General features: G+C 40.1%; 1 protein-coding gene across 1 annotated transcript in view; it reads left to right on the forward strand.

The window, feature by feature from the left end:
• LOC144645503 (ATPase MORC2A-like) overlaps positions 1-16,613 on the forward strand; it is a 49,268-nt gene extending 32,655 nt beyond the window's left edge. Inside the window, exons 16-41 of the mRNA XM_078505094.1 lie at positions 232-274; positions 799-884; positions 1,381-1,473; positions 2,027-2,074; positions 2,274-2,293; positions 2,413-2,480; positions 2,800-2,869; positions 4,032-4,053; positions 4,954-5,057; positions 6,240-6,345; positions 7,050-7,182; positions 8,970-9,032; positions 9,459-9,515; positions 9,605-9,645; positions 9,728-9,758; positions 9,901-9,942; positions 10,031-10,075; positions 10,554-10,779; positions 11,191-11,236; positions 11,383-11,481; positions 11,778-11,814; positions 12,109-12,344; positions 12,425-12,518; positions 13,800-13,838; positions 14,378-14,536; positions 15,275-16,613. Coding sequence (XP_078361220.1) covers positions 232-274; positions 799-884; positions 1,381-1,473; positions 2,027-2,074; positions 2,274-2,293; positions 2,413-2,480; positions 2,800-2,869; positions 4,032-4,053; positions 4,954-5,057; positions 6,240-6,345; positions 7,050-7,182; positions 8,970-9,032; positions 9,459-9,515; positions 9,605-9,645; positions 9,728-9,758; positions 9,901-9,942; positions 10,031-10,075; positions 10,554-10,779; positions 11,191-11,236; positions 11,383-11,481; positions 11,778-11,814; positions 12,109-12,344; positions 12,425-12,518; positions 13,800-13,838; positions 14,378-14,536; positions 15,275-15,370 — 2,104 coding nt within the window. The 3' untranslated portion in view covers positions 15,371-16,613. The remainder of the gene's footprint in view (positions 1-231; positions 275-798; positions 885-1,380; positions 1,474-2,026; positions 2,075-2,273; positions 2,294-2,412; positions 2,481-2,799; positions 2,870-4,031; positions 4,054-4,953; positions 5,058-6,239; positions 6,346-7,049; positions 7,183-8,969; positions 9,033-9,458; positions 9,516-9,604; positions 9,646-9,727; positions 9,759-9,900; positions 9,943-10,030; positions 10,076-10,553; positions 10,780-11,190; positions 11,237-11,382; positions 11,482-11,777; positions 11,815-12,108; positions 12,345-12,424; positions 12,519-13,799; positions 13,839-14,377; positions 14,537-15,274) is intronic.
• Positions 16,614-17,680: the final 1,067 nt, after the last annotated feature.

Raw genomic sequence — 17,680 nt, forward strand, 5'->3', positions numbered from 1 at the left:
CATGTTTGTCCACAATTACATGTGCCTTTGTAAATAACGTGCGACAGATGTATGTTTTTGTCTTTTAGTTCGAAGATATTTCTTCTTTCAAGTTCTTTTCTGTGGAAGTCGATTGCTGATTGTCAAAACGATTAAACACTAGATTTGAGCAATGCAGCAGTAAGGTTAAACGCGTTAATACTTTACGTTAAGTACGATTCAGTAATATCACTCTTCGATATTATTTTTCAGGGAACTTCAGAAACAGGCGGAACAAACTTCGAAAGATAAAAGGGTATCAGATTTTTTTTTAATGTTTTTCTTACATGGATACCCGAAATTACAAAGGCACGTACTGTCCGTACTGACACAGTCGGGGAAATAAGTGCCAGTTTTGGCAATTCTACGTTGAAGCACTCGAAGAATTTCCGAATTATTTCATCCAATCAAAAACTAGTGCGTGCGCTCACGAGTACTCCGAAAGCCGTCGCGCGTATAAATACGTCATGTTGCTTAGCAAATTCTGGTCCGAAAACCGCAGGCTCAGTCACTTCTCGGAGAAGTGATGTCGCAATCAACTGGCACTTGTTTCCCCGACTGGACAATTTTGGCTTCCAGACAAGAATTGCTATGTATGCGCAGTTGCACAACTTCAGGATGGGCACTAAAAAAGTAGTTATAAACTACAAACTTTGTTGTTTTAGCACTTTTACACGCCAACCCGTCAATGCCTTTCTTCTTCCGTCTTGTTATAGAAGTAGTAGCGGTATTTTCATGGTGTTTTTTTCGCGTCTAATCGTAATTTCGTTTTTGAACAAGGTGGAGCTGAGGAAGGCACAAGCACTTGCGTCTGAAGCAAGAGGAGAGGCCAGAATGAAGACAAATATTGCGGATGCAAAGAAAAAGTACGTATCAGTTTAATATGCCGCCAGAAATTTATCTTACAAAAGTAATAATGATAATAACAATGACAATAAGTAATTAATTAATAATAAGCACTCCAAATCTCCGACACAAAAATCCCTCCGATAACAGTCCAATCCCCTCCTCCCCCCCCCCCCCCGCCCTACCGCCGCCGCTGAAAGTGAGCCATTAAAAGAATCCTTTCAGCAAATGAAGAAACGGCGGGACTAAGACATTTAAGTTCTTGTCTGTTAATCCATAATAACAGGCAACTCTCGCTTTGCGGACACCTCACTATTACGAACACCCCGTTATTACGAACGGGAGTTGAAGTCCCGGCGAATAAAGAATTACTGAAAATAACTCTCGCTATATGGACTTTCTCTATTACGGACACCAAATAGTGGCCACGAAGGTGTTTGTTCTCAAGGGGTTTGACTGTATTCTGCGTTTTCTGTTAAAGCTGTGTTAAGTTTATTGTTCGATTGTTCTCTGTAGGTCAATGAAGGAACCCAAAACGCTCAACTTTACATTTGGATTCAGTATTGAGAATCGCCGGTGTTTCGGCATGTTCATTTACAACTGCAGTCGGTAGGTTACCATAAATAGTACCCTTTTTTCACCTTCTAGAACGTTTATTTAAGTGGGAAGATGTAGTGTTGTGGGACAGTTATTAAGTCAGTGCATTTGTAAAGCAATGGCCAAACGGTAACGCTACTGAACGCAAGTAGTCGCTAGTTCAACTTGCGTACATACTTGCGTTGGGTGACCAAACGGACACACAAGTTTAGTCGTAAGTGCACGCAGTTTTGCAAAAAGTCATTTTATAATGCTACGAAGTGTCATTCAAACGGTGAAAAAATTGCGTTAACTTGAGTGCAAATTTCATCTCGACCAAAGTGAACGCCAGTCAACGCAAGTGTACGCAAGTCAACGCCAAACGGAGACGCAAGTGGACGCAAGTTTTCAACTTGCGTCTACTTTCGTTGCCGTTTGGTTAGGGCTTAACGCACCATAAAGTTTGCAAGAAGTCGGAGCGGGAGTCGTATCTAATAAGTGGAAACCCCTTTCCATTTCGGTGCCAAGGAATGATTATAATGACCTTCTGTCAACACTTCAGTTAGATATCACTTTTATTTCATAGGTTAATAAGGATGTACGAAAAAGTTGGGCCGCAGCAAGATGGAGGAGTGTAAGTATGGCTGTAACAAGCTCTTGTTTTCTTTGACTTTTCGGTAGAAATTGAGTTATCTATCACCTCTGCTTTAGCTTTGATTTTCATCGTCTTTATTCTGGTATATATGTATTTTTAATTACCTCCTTTGAATGTTCTTAGATTTGATATGGCATTTTGAGTAGAGGTTTTAACCTAATGTCTTTCGCTTTTGCAGGAAATGCCACGGAATCGTAGGTGAGACTCTCTTCTTCTTCGTTCTGATATTACAAGCAAAGCATGCGTGATAAACGTGATCTTGATCATCCACAACAGGACGTGCGTTATTTATTTTTCTATTGTGTTACTTCCGTTAGGTGTAGTAGATGTCCCGTATCTTGTACTGGAACCCACCCACAACAAGCAAGATTTTGCGGACGGAAAGGTATAAGAATCTTGAAAGATCACCTTTGCTTGCTTTATTTTCATGTAGTTTGACGCTACTCAAGCGTAAAAGAACCATGCATTAATATGAAAATGAGTTTAACTTCCAGGTCCATTTTCATGCAAATCGAACTCATTTCATTTGAATAGTTTTGCACGTAGACTCGTTTTGAACCAGAGGCAAAGGGTAACTAAGAAATGGCCTATTGGACCATCCGTAACATGTCATTCGTTCGTACGTTAGCATCATATTTTAGTTAAAAATATTTCACATTCTGTACAATTTTGCTCTAACGATACGACCCTCGTCCCTTCCACAGGAATTTAAACACTTACACAGAGCGTTAGGGGAGCATTTAGAGCAGTATTGGAAAGACTCGCAAATCGAAAGTAAGTGGGTTAGTTCACTTTGCTCATTCTGTGTCTGCCTTCTCGGCCCTTGGTACTGTTAGTAGTCCACAGCCACTGTTCGGGTCGTCACGCAAAAGGAGTGTGACGTGACGCTCCAAATAACGGCTGCGAAGGAGACTGGTACTGTTTGAGCCCACGATACTCTTCGAAGTACAGAGAAACAGTTCCGTCCAACCTCGTACCCAAAGTCTTCGTTCCCCTTGACAAGCGGCCGGGAAACGAGCGACCCTGAAAAGTTCTGATTGGAATTCCGAAAGCTGTCAAAAAGATGACTCAACGAACCTTTTGGAGTTTACTTCCGGCAAAATCGATCCTGCGAAGGAACTTTCGAGAGTTGCTCGTGTCGTCAAGCTTGCGCAGTAAGGAACGAAGGCTCGAGGTACGAGATTGATGTCCCGTCAAAAAAGGTATCCGGTTATCTGAGGTTGAAAATGTGGTGTTTGTATTTGGCTGTCACCCTGACTAAGTGTCCGCCACTAGAGGATCAACTGTAGTTAAATTGAAAGGCGAAGGCTACGACTCTTTTCCCGCCAAAATGGCACAACAAATACAAAAACAATCTTTAATTTACTCTTGCCTTACAAAGAAATATTAATACAAAAGTAATTAAGTAAAAGTAAGAGTACTGGCTGCCTGGAATAACCATAGAGGCTAGTGGCGCCAGGCAGCCAGTTTACATTAGCATTAAATAAAAATAAAATACAGGTCAGCAAAGAGAGATTTATTCACACACGAAAAAAGCGAAGGAATCTGACCGCTTCGAGCGTTCTTCACAGTTTCAGTGATACTGGTAAATTTCCACCCTGATGAGGAGATAAGAGCGAGGAGATTAGAACGTCTGGACTGTATCGAGAAATTGAAGCCAAAAAATGGAAATTAAGGTCGCGGAAATAAACGCTTCACTTAATTAACGGCGCAGAAATTAACGTTAACAAAAATTAACGGGACTTAATTAACGCGAACTTTTGAAATTCGCGTTAATTTCATGAAGCGTAAATTTCCTATAATAGTTGTTTGGGCGAGAATCTCCCGTCTTCGTCTTTTGCCAAGTTAAGAAAAGATAACAATTGTGTGAACACAAAATGCTTTAAATTAAAGAATGTTTCTTACGTTCTAACATGTCTCTCGTTTCTTCCAACAGAGCAAGGGGTGACAAAGTTCTGGTAAGCTCTTTGTAATATTCGACGAGATATGAATATCTTTATTTTTTCACCGTACTATTTGAGTCATTAAAGTGTATATGACATGAAAAATATTTTCTGCTAATTTGAAAGGCCTTTCGAAATACAGAAGAATGGCGTTTTTCTTTTCGAAATATCTTTTTTCGTTTCAGAGATATTGACGTTTTTGTATTATGCAAATTAGATCAGTGATGACGTCACAAGATTTGACTCTAAAAATGGTAAAATACTGAATAAACAATATCTCTAAAACTATTCAAGCAGTGTTCTTGAAACTTGGCACCACAAATGTGCATCACAAAAGGAACAAAATGACACCCTTAGTATTGTTGCCATAGCAACTCTTTCAGCTCCAGTCTCTCTCTGTCAAAAAGACAAATATCCCCATATCTGACCTCTAAAGTGAGACAAAGGGTCCTGCTTAGAACAGACATAGTTCCCATATTGCCTTAATTCCCACCATTGGTTTGGCTGCGCTAGATGGTTCTTGGTTTAAGACAAAAACTGGGAATTTCAGTTTTTATTGAGACAGCACAAGCGGCAAAACTGTTGTCATGGCAACAGCCCCTAAGAGTAACATTTTGTTTCTTTTGTGATGCACATTTGTGGTGCCAAGTTCCAAGAACACTGCTTTAATAGTTTTAGAGATATTGTTTATTCAGTATTTTACCATTTTTAGAGTCAAATCTTGTGACATCATCACTGATCTAATTTGCATAATACAAAAGCGTCAATATCTCTGAAACGAAAAAAGATATTTCGAAAAGAAAAACGCCATTCTTCTGTATTTCGAAAGGCCTTTCAAATTAGCAGAAAATATTTTTCATGTCATATACACTTTAAGTTAATACTGATCTTTTCCCAATAATTATCCTTTCACAGGGAGGGGTTCGGCTACGTAGGTAGTAAATGGACGGATGGTCCTTCCATGGATCAGAAATTTGTGAGAAAAAGAGCGATGCAGTTACCGATAAATGTACAGTGTGGTACGTAAATGATGTCATTTTATTATTTAAAAGAAATTACTCGTTTAGATTGTGCATTAATTAACGACTCGATTGGGGGTGTAACGGTTGGTCGCGATACGCGATTCACTGCGATATTTCACCTCGGTTCTGGCGGTTTTCAGTTTGAAGTTCCAGAGTGCGGTTCAGTTCGAGTCAAAACTAAAACTACCACGGCTTGTGCGTTGTCCATTGTACGATGAAAGAGATAAAAAAAAGTCATAATTTGTCGAGGACTGATGAGCGTGTTTTGTATGGCGGGAGTATTTCTAACTTGTTCTATCTTATTTGTTACATTTATTTGTTGCATCTATCCGTAAACTTTTTAATATATTTATACCACGAAGAAAGGAAAATATTGATAATTATCAAGGCCGAGGTAAGTGTTCGTCAGCACTGCGCAAGGTATGTACCCTGGATGCTAGAGGATTTTTCTCGCGCCCAGTGGATTAGTCTTCGGCGGCCGAAGGTCACAATATAGAGACATGACCGACACTGGAAACCGCGCAAGAAAAATCTCTGGCACCCAGGGTACAAGCTATGTGGATACTGGGAGAAAGCTCCTATTTTTCCCACCTCAGTGATCCAACACTTGTGGTACACAAGGTGGATCTCTGGAGACGAGCGCACCAGTTGTCTTAGACTACCGTTGAGGGTAGATTAGTTTAAAGGGACTATGTCACGGGGATTTCGCAGATTTTTGGTCTAAACTGTTCTGATATGTGGTAGCCAACTTTACCCATTAAAAACATTATCTTTGAACATTTAACTGAAGATATAACCTTTATCTGGGGAAAGAAATCAAACTTCGGCTATAACTATCGATTTTTTAAGGCGCTCGGAAACCACTTGAAAACGTTGGCCAACGTTTTCAAATTGCAATCCATTTCCATCCGAGCCATTCACAGCCAAATGCGCTTTTTAACAGTCTTAGTGCTCTAAAAATAGCAATTGCTAATAAAAATAGAGCATTATTTTTAAGTTTCCTACGACACAAATTTAAATTATGGCTGTTCAAAAATCTGTTTAAATGATCTGTGACATAGTCCCTTTAGCTAACCGAAAAACACCTCAAAAATACGCCGTCCAGTGGCGAGGGAATAAATCTGAATTATGAGCCTCGCGATTAAAAGTGTTCACGAAATCTGTTTCTTGTTTCTCTAGACATTTGCCTCAAGTGGCGAGTGTTGCCGTTTTCACAGAAAATTATCGGTCGTGAATTGCCCGACGATTGGTGCTGTGCCATGCACCCGGACTCAACATACAGCAGGTTTGTTTGTAACAGTGTTTTCCATTGTGAGCATAACGCGCGTGGACCACTCTCCCTCCTTATACAGTAAAAACCCTCTAATAAACGCCCTGTGTCCGATAGACGCCCCCTCCAAGAATCACCTCAAGGAAAAACCAAGGAAATGCTCCATAAAGTAAAATCACGCAATATGGTAGTGAGTTTTTTGCTTGACTCGGACATCGAAGACTGAGGCCAACAACGCCAACATCGTTGACCCTGATGACGATGAAAACATCGATATCGAACTATGAACGACATCTCTAGGCTTTGCATTAGCGCAGAATAGATTAGTCTCCCACTCACCAACTCTGTTTTTTATCTTACTCCGCAAAGTGCGCGACGTTTTTGTTTCGTTGACGTTGTTACGGTTAAAGTGAAATCTCTCTAATAAACGCCTCATATCTATTTAACACCTCCCTTAGGACCCCTAAAATTTAAAAAACGCCCCGGGCGTTTATAAGATCATTAACGGTATATGACGCTATGAAGATTGCTATTGATCGCTGCTATATCCGCCAGGGCAATGGCATCAAAAACATCTCATCAAGCGATTCAGGATACCATCCGATAACACGCCTTTCTTGTAATGTGTTATCGTTGTCACCATCAAAACGTGTTAATTAAGTGGCAAAATAAACGTATTAGCCGTTTGGCACTTACTGTAAGATGCTGTTCTCTAACAGTTGTGATCGCCCCGAGCAGAAAGTTACAATTTCTGAAGGAAAACTACAGAGGCAAATTAAAACCGAAGAGGACAAGCAAAAGGAGTTGGAAGAAGGCATCCGAAAGAGGCAAGAAAAGCTCAACCAAATGGAGGTACCGTAAAGCCACATTGCTCTAGAATTTCGACTAACTAACACTTTGTCAGGGCTGCAAATAATTTTTTTCACTTGAAAGGACATATGTCCTACTAAGACACCATCTTTATTCATTTTATTCACGATTTTTATTCATCATTGCCGTAAAAGGATTTACGATCAAAAAATTGTCCAGACACCATGTCCGACCACACTTGGGATTATTTGCAGTCCTGCTTTATTCTATCTAAATCGATAATCGTCCATAGCACGGAAAGTAACTGATCTGATAAACAATTACAGTGAAACGAACTCAACCGGGGCCACCCAACGTTTTTAGCCAATCACAAGACGAGTTCAAAACAAAAGAACTGGAGTTCCTTGGTCAGGGGACCAATCACAGTGAAGGGCAATTTTAACTCTTCGCTTGACTGAATACGATGCGAAGGCACGATAAAGTGTTGTTTTTACGGAAAAAATATATTTTTCTTCATTTCGTTTACGGTTAAGGCGAAAGTCTGCCGGTAATTTAGAACACTAGACGGAATCAACGTAAATAAGTTTACCGAATGACGGCCGGGAATTTTGAAGACTGAACGGATTTAACGAAAATAGCACGGCCTGCGCCTGGAATGAAGACAAAACGGACTCGACACAAATTTATTTACCGAATTGACACCGGCTGAAACTGTGAAGACGAAACGGCTTTTCCTCGAACCAGTATATATATTTGCCGAAGCGAATCAACACCGGTCGACAAAGAGATAAACTCAGTGTATTACATCAGTGATATATATACAGTGATACAGTGATAAAAAGAACATTGTACCTAATGAACAAATTACAACGGCGAACATTTCAAACCATAAATATTCATCGCAGGATAAAACTCAACAAAACGTGCAGAAACGTGACAGGTTCACGCATACTTGTTAGCGGCTGTAATTTGGTAAATTTATTTTTACGTTGAGCCCGTTTTGTGTTCAAAAATGTCGACCGCAAATTCGAGGAAAACTGACATAAGCTTTCGTCTTCGACATTCCCGGCCGTGTTTTGGAAAATGTGTGGCATATTGTAAGTTTTATAGCCGATCATGCTTCGGTAAATTTTATATTTACGTTGCGTCTTCAAAACTCCCGGCCGTAATATTCGATAAATTATCCAATCTTTCGTCTTCGACATTCCAAGCCGTCTTTCGGAAAATGTTGAGCTGGCCGTGAATCGGCCGGTAAATTTATTTCGCTCCGTTCATCACTTCGTTCAGTCTTTCGAAGTCTTCAAAATTGCTCGCCGTAATTCGGTGATACGCTGAATCCTTTGAGTCTTCAAAAATATTCGCGGCCGTAATTCGGTAAACGTATTTACGTTGATTCCGTCCAGTGTTCTGAGTGTTCCAAATTACTGGCAGACTTTCGCCTTAACCGTAAACGAAATGAACAAAATTATATTTTGCCGTAAAAACAACACTTTATCGTGCCTTCGTATCGTATTCAGTCAAGCGAAGAGTTAAAATTGCTCTTCACTGTGATTGGTCCCCTGACCAAGGAACTCCAGTTCTTTTGTTTTGAACTCGTCTTGTGATTGGCTAAAAAACGTTGGGTGGCCCCGGTTGAGTTCGTTTCACTGTAAATATGCGCTAAAAAATGTTAATTTCTGCTTGAGGATGAGAGAAAGGTATTTCCCAGTCAGTCGCTTCATGCTACGCAAACCGGGAAAGGCTTTGGCGGCGTGAGCTACTTTGCCCCGAATACAGACTTGACCTTTTACCTTTTATTCATTGTAACACCTACTTTCATTCCTTTTCAGCGTAAAGTACCACCAAAAGAAGAAAGTGTTAGAATACAACCACAAGCTACAGTGCATAAGAAGGTACTAACCTTAGTGTTTTGGCTTTACTAAATACAAGTTTTGTGCTAAATACAAGTTCAATTCTTCTGGACTTATATAAGTGCAGTGCAGTTGTTCAAAACAAGATCTGCTGTTTTATATGATTTGTGCAACTATTTCATACACAAGAAAAATGAAAAGTACTGTCTGTCTGGCCAAACTGGCAAAAGAGAAATCTATTTTGAAGTCGTTGAGTGGCTGTCACGCAACGCTTCTTAGCGTGACAATCCCAGTAACGGCTGTAAAAGAGTCTAAACAAACACAAGTTGTTGTGAAATGTGCGTGGGCTTGGCGGTCTCTTTTTATTTTCTTGCTACATTATCGTGTCAACTCAAGCTGCAGATGAATTCCGAGGGAGTTGACTGTAAATCTCTTTGCTTACTTTGGCATCATTTGTTTCTTATTCAGGTTGAAAGGACCTCATCGGCCGAGAGCTCGAACTCTTCCAAAAGTGACAGCGCAGAGGTAGGAAACAATGACCAATGAATTCCGCTTTGGATCGGGAATCTATGAACTTATGTTTGTGCTGAACAACTTAAATTTATTTTACACAGCGGCGAGTGCCGAAGAGACCAGTTGCGGACAGTACGGAGGGAGAAAAAAAGAAGAACAAAACAGGAGGCAGATAGTAGAAAAACAAAACCGGAGTCAGAAAGTAAAAGAACAAAGCCGGAGCCAGAAAGTAGATCGATAAAACCTTCCAACGAGGTCAGTCTTGGTTAAGACCGAGTTGATCATAAAAACAGGCGCCAGAATTCGACAGAGCATGGCGAAATATTAGCATTTAGTTGTTAAGGGTTGATGAAATACACCAGTGCATTAATTTTGAATTGTTATCTTTCTTTCTCAGCAACTGAAACGACGAAATGTAGAATCTCGGCCTGCTGATGAGGTTAGTTTTGTGAATGCTACTGAGAGTGTATTAGGTGTAAGGGTAATTGAACTCTTCTAGGTACAAACAATGATCTTTTACCTTTCAGGTTGTACAGGCCAAACGGAAGAAAAGTGACGCACCGCCAGCGAAGGTATGAACGTCAGTAGAGTGGTTTTAGAATATATATGACTTTTGAAATCAAGACCATCCATTCAATGAACCATCCAAAATTCAACAATAAAGGAGAAAATGCTTGCAACCAGTGCAAAGCGCGACGAAGCGCGCGTGATCCTGATTGCTTCTGCTTCTAATCAGTGGTTGAAAAACAGCATGTTCGCCACGATTAGTTGGACCATGTTGGACAAATTGTTTAACACAAACCAAAGCAGACACTAGAGTCCATCGAAAAGCACTTTTCTTCTTTTTTCCTTCTTTGACACATCTAGTGTTATAGGAGATGTTATGTGTGTTATGTGTGACATCCCTTCCCGTGAAAAGGTTGCTTATATATGGACTAGGGCTTCTTGTTTATGTAAACTTCGAAGGGAACAACTCGTAGGCCATCAATAAATAAAGTTGTGTCGTAGTTTGTTGTCCATGATATGGAACCCTCTTGGTTATTCCCGCAGACTGTTACAAAGAAAGAAAATCAGGAGCAACGAGAGCAGCAGACAAGGCGACGATCAGAGCCGCGAGCAGAATCGAGGAGAGAAGAACCGAAACAAGTAGAACAGACAACAGAGGTACAGAGACAAGAAGAGCAACGCACAATGAAAGAGAGAACGGAGCAAGAACAACTAGAAATGGAACAGCTCATGGAGTGGAGTAGCGAAGGAGAGAGCGAAGGAACAACACGTAAGAACAGCAATCGATTTATTTCTCGTTTCCCCCTACAGTATCAAGAATATAATCGTGATGAACCTCGAAATTTTCAGCAGCAAGATTGTAAGCAACGTTTGATATTCACTATGTAAAAATGCATATCGGGTGTGTTGGTTCAAGTGCCTGAACATTCGAGAGATAAAGCTTCACGTTTGTTTTTCCAGCGAAGGGCAAAAGACGAACTTTTGCTTTAAATGAGAAGTATCGTGTTTGGTGTGAATAGGTCAATTACTTCCTATTTTTTTAATACATTTATTCAACAATTCGATAAAAAGTAAACAGAATCAGCGGCTTTCTAACGTTTGCCGTTTGAACGTGAAGCTTTTTCTCTCTACGAGCATTCCAGTAGAACGCCTGCTTACACATTTCTCTTTCTCTTGTTAGTTCCCAAGGGAACCAAAGTGGAAGCGCGAGTTGATAATTCTAAATGGTAAGTTCTCTTTCATAGAGTATAGATGAACAGTAACCCTCAAGCGAAAGGGGGAGGGGGGTGTTAAAGGGAACTTACTTTAGAGTGTGCTTGTTATCAAATTTGTATGTTTTAATGTTAAACTGTACTCGTTTTGCGGTGTCTAGGTACATTGGTACAGTATTTGCTGTTAAACCGAAGAAAGGGACATCGTGCAGGGTCCGTGTCAAGTTTGACATGTACCCCAAGGACAAATATGACAAATGGTAAGTGTGCAGAATGATGGAACCAAAAGGGAAATATACAGTTAAGCATCATTAATAAGGAAAATAATGTATTGGTTGATTATTATAAACAAACAAGGAAACGAATCACACTGTAACTAGATCGTGTCTGAACAGAGGCAGAATACCAAGGGAGCTACATCTTCCAAAGCATATATTGACTTTACGTTGTAAAAAACGCAAACAAGCATGAACTGGGGAACTGACAAACGACTTTCTAATAGTTTTAGTTATTTGTTGCAGTCGCGACGCTGATTAAACCTCGTTTTTGTTTGCAGGTTTGACCATCCCAGTGAAGACTTAAGAGTACTACAAGTAAGTCTTGTTGGTCAAGCGTTCGTGCCATTTAATGAAATAATGAAATTCATAGCAATCTCGCAGTGTTGGCAGCATATATTATTATCATTTCGATGTTGAAGACTCGGCGTTCCATTTATACGCCTGGCACAGACTATTCCTTATGAACGCGCAAATGAAGTTGCAGTTCTAGATTGCTTGACAGGCAAAGCTTGGAAAACAACTAACAAAATATTTGTTGCTTGGCTAGAAGATTTCTGAAGTGGTTAATGTTTGGCGATCAAAAGTGAACGTATTGCACTTTATTTTCAGCCCGTGGAAGCACCAGTTCCTAAGTCACCCAGCCCCACTCGTGAGGTTCCAAGCTCAACGTTTGTTGAGACGCCACCTAATCAGCAACCACAGCAGCAGAAGCCGCAGCGGCCGCAGCAACCGACTATGGCAGCGGTCCAGTCGCCGGAGGACAACAGAGTGTCCTCCATGTCAGATGAAACTGCAGTGACAGAACAGGAGCCGCCTGCTGTGCAAGAATTCGCTGGCATGCTAAGGTTTGACAATAGTATGCTTTTATTATCAGTGATTTGGCACCTAACACTCACCATTTATTTATAAATTTTCTTTATTGTAGACGCTGTCTTTGCTACTTTGCTCCTCCATCATTTCACTTAAAAAAAGACGACATCAAGGACATGAGCGCTGAGGAACTGAGGAAATTCCATCTGGTATGAATTATTTTTAACTGATTTTGGTCAATTATTGTTCACAGAGTTCATACGCGTCTTGAAAACCCTTGAATTTCAGAAGTTCGATTTCAAAGCCTTGAAAGTACTTGAAAACGGTTTTCGGTCCTTGAAAGTCCTTGATTTTTTATTGAATGTCAAAAGGCTTCAAGGAATGAGAAGACTACCAAAATAAGCGATTCTTTTAGTTCTTTAGCAAGCACATCAACTGCACAACAGACTGGAAATCGTTGATTTGGGGTAAATTTCATGAAAAAAGTCCTTGAAATTTCTAAGAAGGGTCCTGGAAAGTCCTTGAGAAAAGTCCTTGAATTTTTGGCCTGAAAACGTGTATGAACTCTGTGTTTAGTTTGGATGCTGAAATGAAGCGATATTGATAAAATACGTCTGCCTAACCTTAAAATAGTGAGGCGCTATGTCATAACGGTCAATGCGGTGGACTCTAGTTAGTGATACGCTTCGCCCAAATGCAGCTTTTAAGGTTATTCCACTGAAATAAAACATGCACTGAGATTTTTGCCAAACTAGAAGAGAAAGAAGTATCGTTTATTAAAAACTGTAACACTTAGCAGTCCTTGGACTGAATTACGTGTATTATTACAACTTTATAAAAATGTATTAAACTAAATATATATAGATTACAGGATTGCTAAATTCACGTTTCCGACGATTATTTCTTATTCTACTCTGAGAATTGCTCCACGTTTATTCTAGAGAAAGAAGTATCTGTAATCGTGCAGTTTGTTGTTGTTCAGTTTCTGTTTGTATTCTGTCTGCTGTATTTTGTCCGTTACTAGGCAACAATAACCCAGAGCTTCGCGAGGCCCTGCGAGTCACGTATTACTAGTAGGTTACCGTGCTCGTTTTCGAGAATATGATATGATGATTTGCCTTTGGGGAAGTCCAGCCTTAAAGAAAAAGCCGCCATTTTTTAATGCGCGCGCGCTTATCACGCGTGAAATTATGCGCTGTTGGGATGCGCAATGCAATACTAGGGAATGACCGTAAACCTTGAAAGCAATAGATTACGGCGTTCTGCCCAAATCGGGACCAAGAGGTTTAAGAAAAGGCAAAGTCGTACCAAAACCAAGCCAAAACAAACTAACAAACAAACAGCTGTATCTTGTTATCGGGCCATTTAGTTGTAAGGAGTCTGCAAACATCATTTTCAGGCAAAGTTGCTTTATCATCACATGTAATTACGTTGTTTAAAGAAGAAAAAGAACATCAACCTCTGACGCCTTAATTTCCCTTTGTTTACAGGAAGGTTTCTTTGATCACTACGAAAAAGGACTCACGGAGGTAAATGGTCTTTCGTCGCAAAGAAACCAGACTAATGTATGATACGCTTTAGTTTTACAAATTCAAACTGTTTTCAATCTTTGGAGAGAAACCTTAATACTCAATTTTTTTCATTATTTGGGATTTTTTTGCTTTTGCAAACAATTTGTTTTTTCAGGATTCTTGATCCCCCCTCCCCTCCAAAAAAAAAGGTAATGGTCCGTCCCTTACTTCTAATTGGTTGAGAAAGTGGCGTGAGATTTTGAAACCAATCATTTAGCTTAGCTAAGTAATAAAAAAAAAACAATACAAACGTGACTAACGTTCGACACTCAAGTGAAAACCCCTTTCTTTAAAAGGAAGTTTGCGTTTCAAGAAAGGTTGGGTTTGTACTTATCTTAATATACGCAGCCGGATTGGAGAATACGTTTATAAAGGCCTTTGTCCAGTAATAACAAAATACTAAACAGCCTTTACAGTGCTGTAAGGAAATTAATAACCATTATAACACTATCGTTGTTACAACCTGTAAAATAATCCTTTGAAATGTACAATTTCAGTTGATTGATGGTTTTCGTAAGCAGAGCGAAAAAGCCCTGGAAAAGGTTGCAGAAGTCGAGGAACGCCTGAAGAAGGCAAATATCGAAAAAGAAACGGCAACAACGAAATTGTTAAATCTGAGAAGGAATGCCACAAAACTGCTTCGTCTTATTCAACAGGTGAGTTAAATTAATGCACACAGTATACTCAGAGCACGAAAGTTACAAGCTCTGTACTGCTTTGCTCTCTTCATCCTCTGTTGTTACTGCTCGTGCTGTTGTTGTTCTTGTCAGCAGTATTGATTATTGTTGTTGTTGTTGTTGTTGTTCTTCTTCTTCTTCTTCTTCTTCTTCTTCTTGCCATTATTGTTGTTTCTGTTCTTTTTGTCATTGATTTTTTTCTCTTTGTTGTTGTTGTTGTTGTTCTTGCCATTATTGTTTCTGTTCTTGTTTTTGTTGTTGTTGTTGCCAATACCGTGAGGATACCTTAACTTCGAGCCAGGATCCGAGCTAGGATAGAGCCAGGACGAGCTAGGGTCCGAGCCAGGTAGCTAACTAGCGCTCCGGTTAGCCTGAAAAGCACTCGGTTAAATAGCGTTCGGTTAGCCTAGTTGGGTTGCTTGCGGTAAGCTGTTATAATAGGAATAAGGGTTAGGGTTAGAGTTAGAATTCTAACTCGGATCCTAGCTCGGATCTTGGCTTTATTATTAGTTTATCTCCAATATCATTTCTGTTGTTGTTGTTGCTTTTGTAATTTTGCCATTATTGTTTCTGTTGTTGTGCTTGTTGTTGTTGTTGTTGTTGTTGCTCTTGCCAGTATAGTTGTATAGTTTTTTCTCTTGTTGCTGGTGGCACTGCTGTTTTAGCTGTGTTGTTGCAATAATCTTCACCAAGCTTTTTTCGCCATGTATTTTTTAGGATCCTAGCGAGTGTGCACTTAACGAAGATGACGTTTCGGACACAGTAGATGAAATGATGGAAACCATAGCACACCATGCCGAGGAGAGATTATAGTCACAGCACCTTTTTCTTCAAGCTCGTTTCGTTGATTTCTTACGTGCCATTCGTTTCTGTTTTATTTCATCGTTCACCGTTTTTTTTACAAGCCCACCGATGACCCAAAATTTGATGGTCTCGAATATGTTCCATGGCGTCCATGCTTGTTTTATACACAGATTTACTACTTGCGCTGTGCGTGATGTAACCACTGAAGCTTTTCTACTTGAGCTATTTAAGACTAACGCAATAAATTAACTGTTAATTGTAATTGTACAGCGTTATACGGCTAAATATTGCTTTTTTACAAGAAATTTCGACAAATATGTTGTTCAAGGTAAAATTGCCGTGATGTTTTGAAGCGGTCACGCAACGGTCACGGTTTCTCTGAGAAGCGAAAAATATTTTACAAGACAACATTTCATAGAAAGAAAACAGAGTCATATTGATGATAATAAACATACAAGGTCAGCGCAACACAGCTACCGCAAGGACAATGTTCGCGTAATCGCCTCACTGAGTAGCAGATGGCATTTATACGGATGCAATCTTCCTGAATGGATGCCGCACAAAATTTCAGATTAATGAAAGTTCAGACAGATATATGCGTGAGTTTACGTTGTTGTTAAACGATAGACTATTTATCTAGAACAAGAGGGAGCTTTCTGCGAAACGTCAATTTTATTTCCCTGTCTTGATAATAATTGTAAAAACAGTGACCTTTTTTTTATAGAAAAATGCTATTAAGTACTGTTTTCCATTTTAACTCTTTAGGGGATGAGCCATACAAATTCTATATCTCCTGCTTTTGCCAACCTTTGATTAGATCCTATCCCTAAATCTAAAAAGAAGATAAAATTTAGCTTGAGTGTTACTTGTTTAAACAGACGTCTTTCTTTACCGCATGTTTCAGAGATCACGAGGGATACATCGGAGATTTTGCCGAAAAATTCCATATTTCCACAGCATGGCCCGTTGCCTAAAGTCATAAGTATGGAATTCTTCGACTCGAATCTCTCTCGTAGGCGATGAAACTAATAAGCGCGCAATGAAAGACGCCCATTTTCTCAGGAATATTATACATTGCTGCAAGTTAATTAAAAAGAAACAAATCAACTGATGCTGTCACGTTAGAATTTCTGAGACATGTAACTAAGCGTGCTAATGGTTGCTTTCGTTTTGCTAAACGTAAAAGCAGCCATGATCCCTCCTAATACGAATGCTTTAACAAATTAGAATATTAAAACCAAACTTCACAGTTGTGTTGTCTCTTATTTTCAACTTTGCTTGGAAGCTCGAATGGTCTTGAGTGATCACACTACGTTTATGAAGGACGTGTTTCCATTTAAAAAAAAAAATTGCTTTTTTGCATTGCTGATTGGACGAACGACGGACTCAGCACACAAACCAAAACCCAACGTCCCCGACGTACCTTTAAAACAACCCCTCGCCCCCACCAACCTATATATAGCTAGTGTGGTCGCCCATTGTTTGCTTAAATATTACAAAATTTGTATCACTGCAACAAAAACACTTCTTTCTTACGACAACGTGCCGAGAACATAACTGAGGGCGACGACCATGACTTTCATTCCGGAACGACTCGTCGGAATGAAGTCATGTATAGTCTTACGGTTTGAAGATTGTCGTGAGATGGAGACGCTACACAAGGGTATTTACTCTTTACGTGTGAGAGTTTGGTGGAACACGGGAGAATGAAGAAATAACCCCGCGCAGCACTAGGTGAGCGGTATTAAGGGGGAACGTAATCAATGTAGTGATAAAGGGACAGGGAACAACGAGGAAACAAGGGAACGCAGCGCACAACGGACTCACGGTATAACGTTCCAGAAAACGCACGGTAGCACAAAAACGCACGGGAACTTCCAGTGAATGCACGAGAAAAAGGGAGGTAATTCCCAGTGTAACATACGAAAAACACACAGGGAACTCACGGCGTAACGTACGAGAAAACACCCAGGGAACTCGTGGTATAACGCACGAGGGCATAACATACGAGAAACGCACAAGGAACTCGGCGTAACGTACAAGAAAACACAGGAAAACATACGAGAAAACTCACAGTGTAACATACGCCAAAGAAAACGCACAGGAAATTTGAACTCACGGGGAACTCAAGGGTGTAACATACGAGAAAACGCACAGGGAACTCACAGTGACATACGAGAAAACACACAGGAAACTCACGGCATAACGCGCGAGAAAACGCACAAAGAACTCACGGGGAACTCATTGTAACGTACGAGAAAACGCAAGGGACTCACAGTGTAACATACGAGAAAACGCACAGGGACTCACAGTGTAACA

The sequence above is a fragment of the Oculina patagonica genome, chromosome 3 (assembly GCF_052425735.1).
Source record: "Oculina patagonica isolate OP01 chromosome 3, crgOcupat, whole genome shotgun sequence".
NCBI lineage: Eukaryota > Metazoa > Cnidaria > Anthozoa > Scleractinia > Oculinidae > Oculina > Oculina patagonica.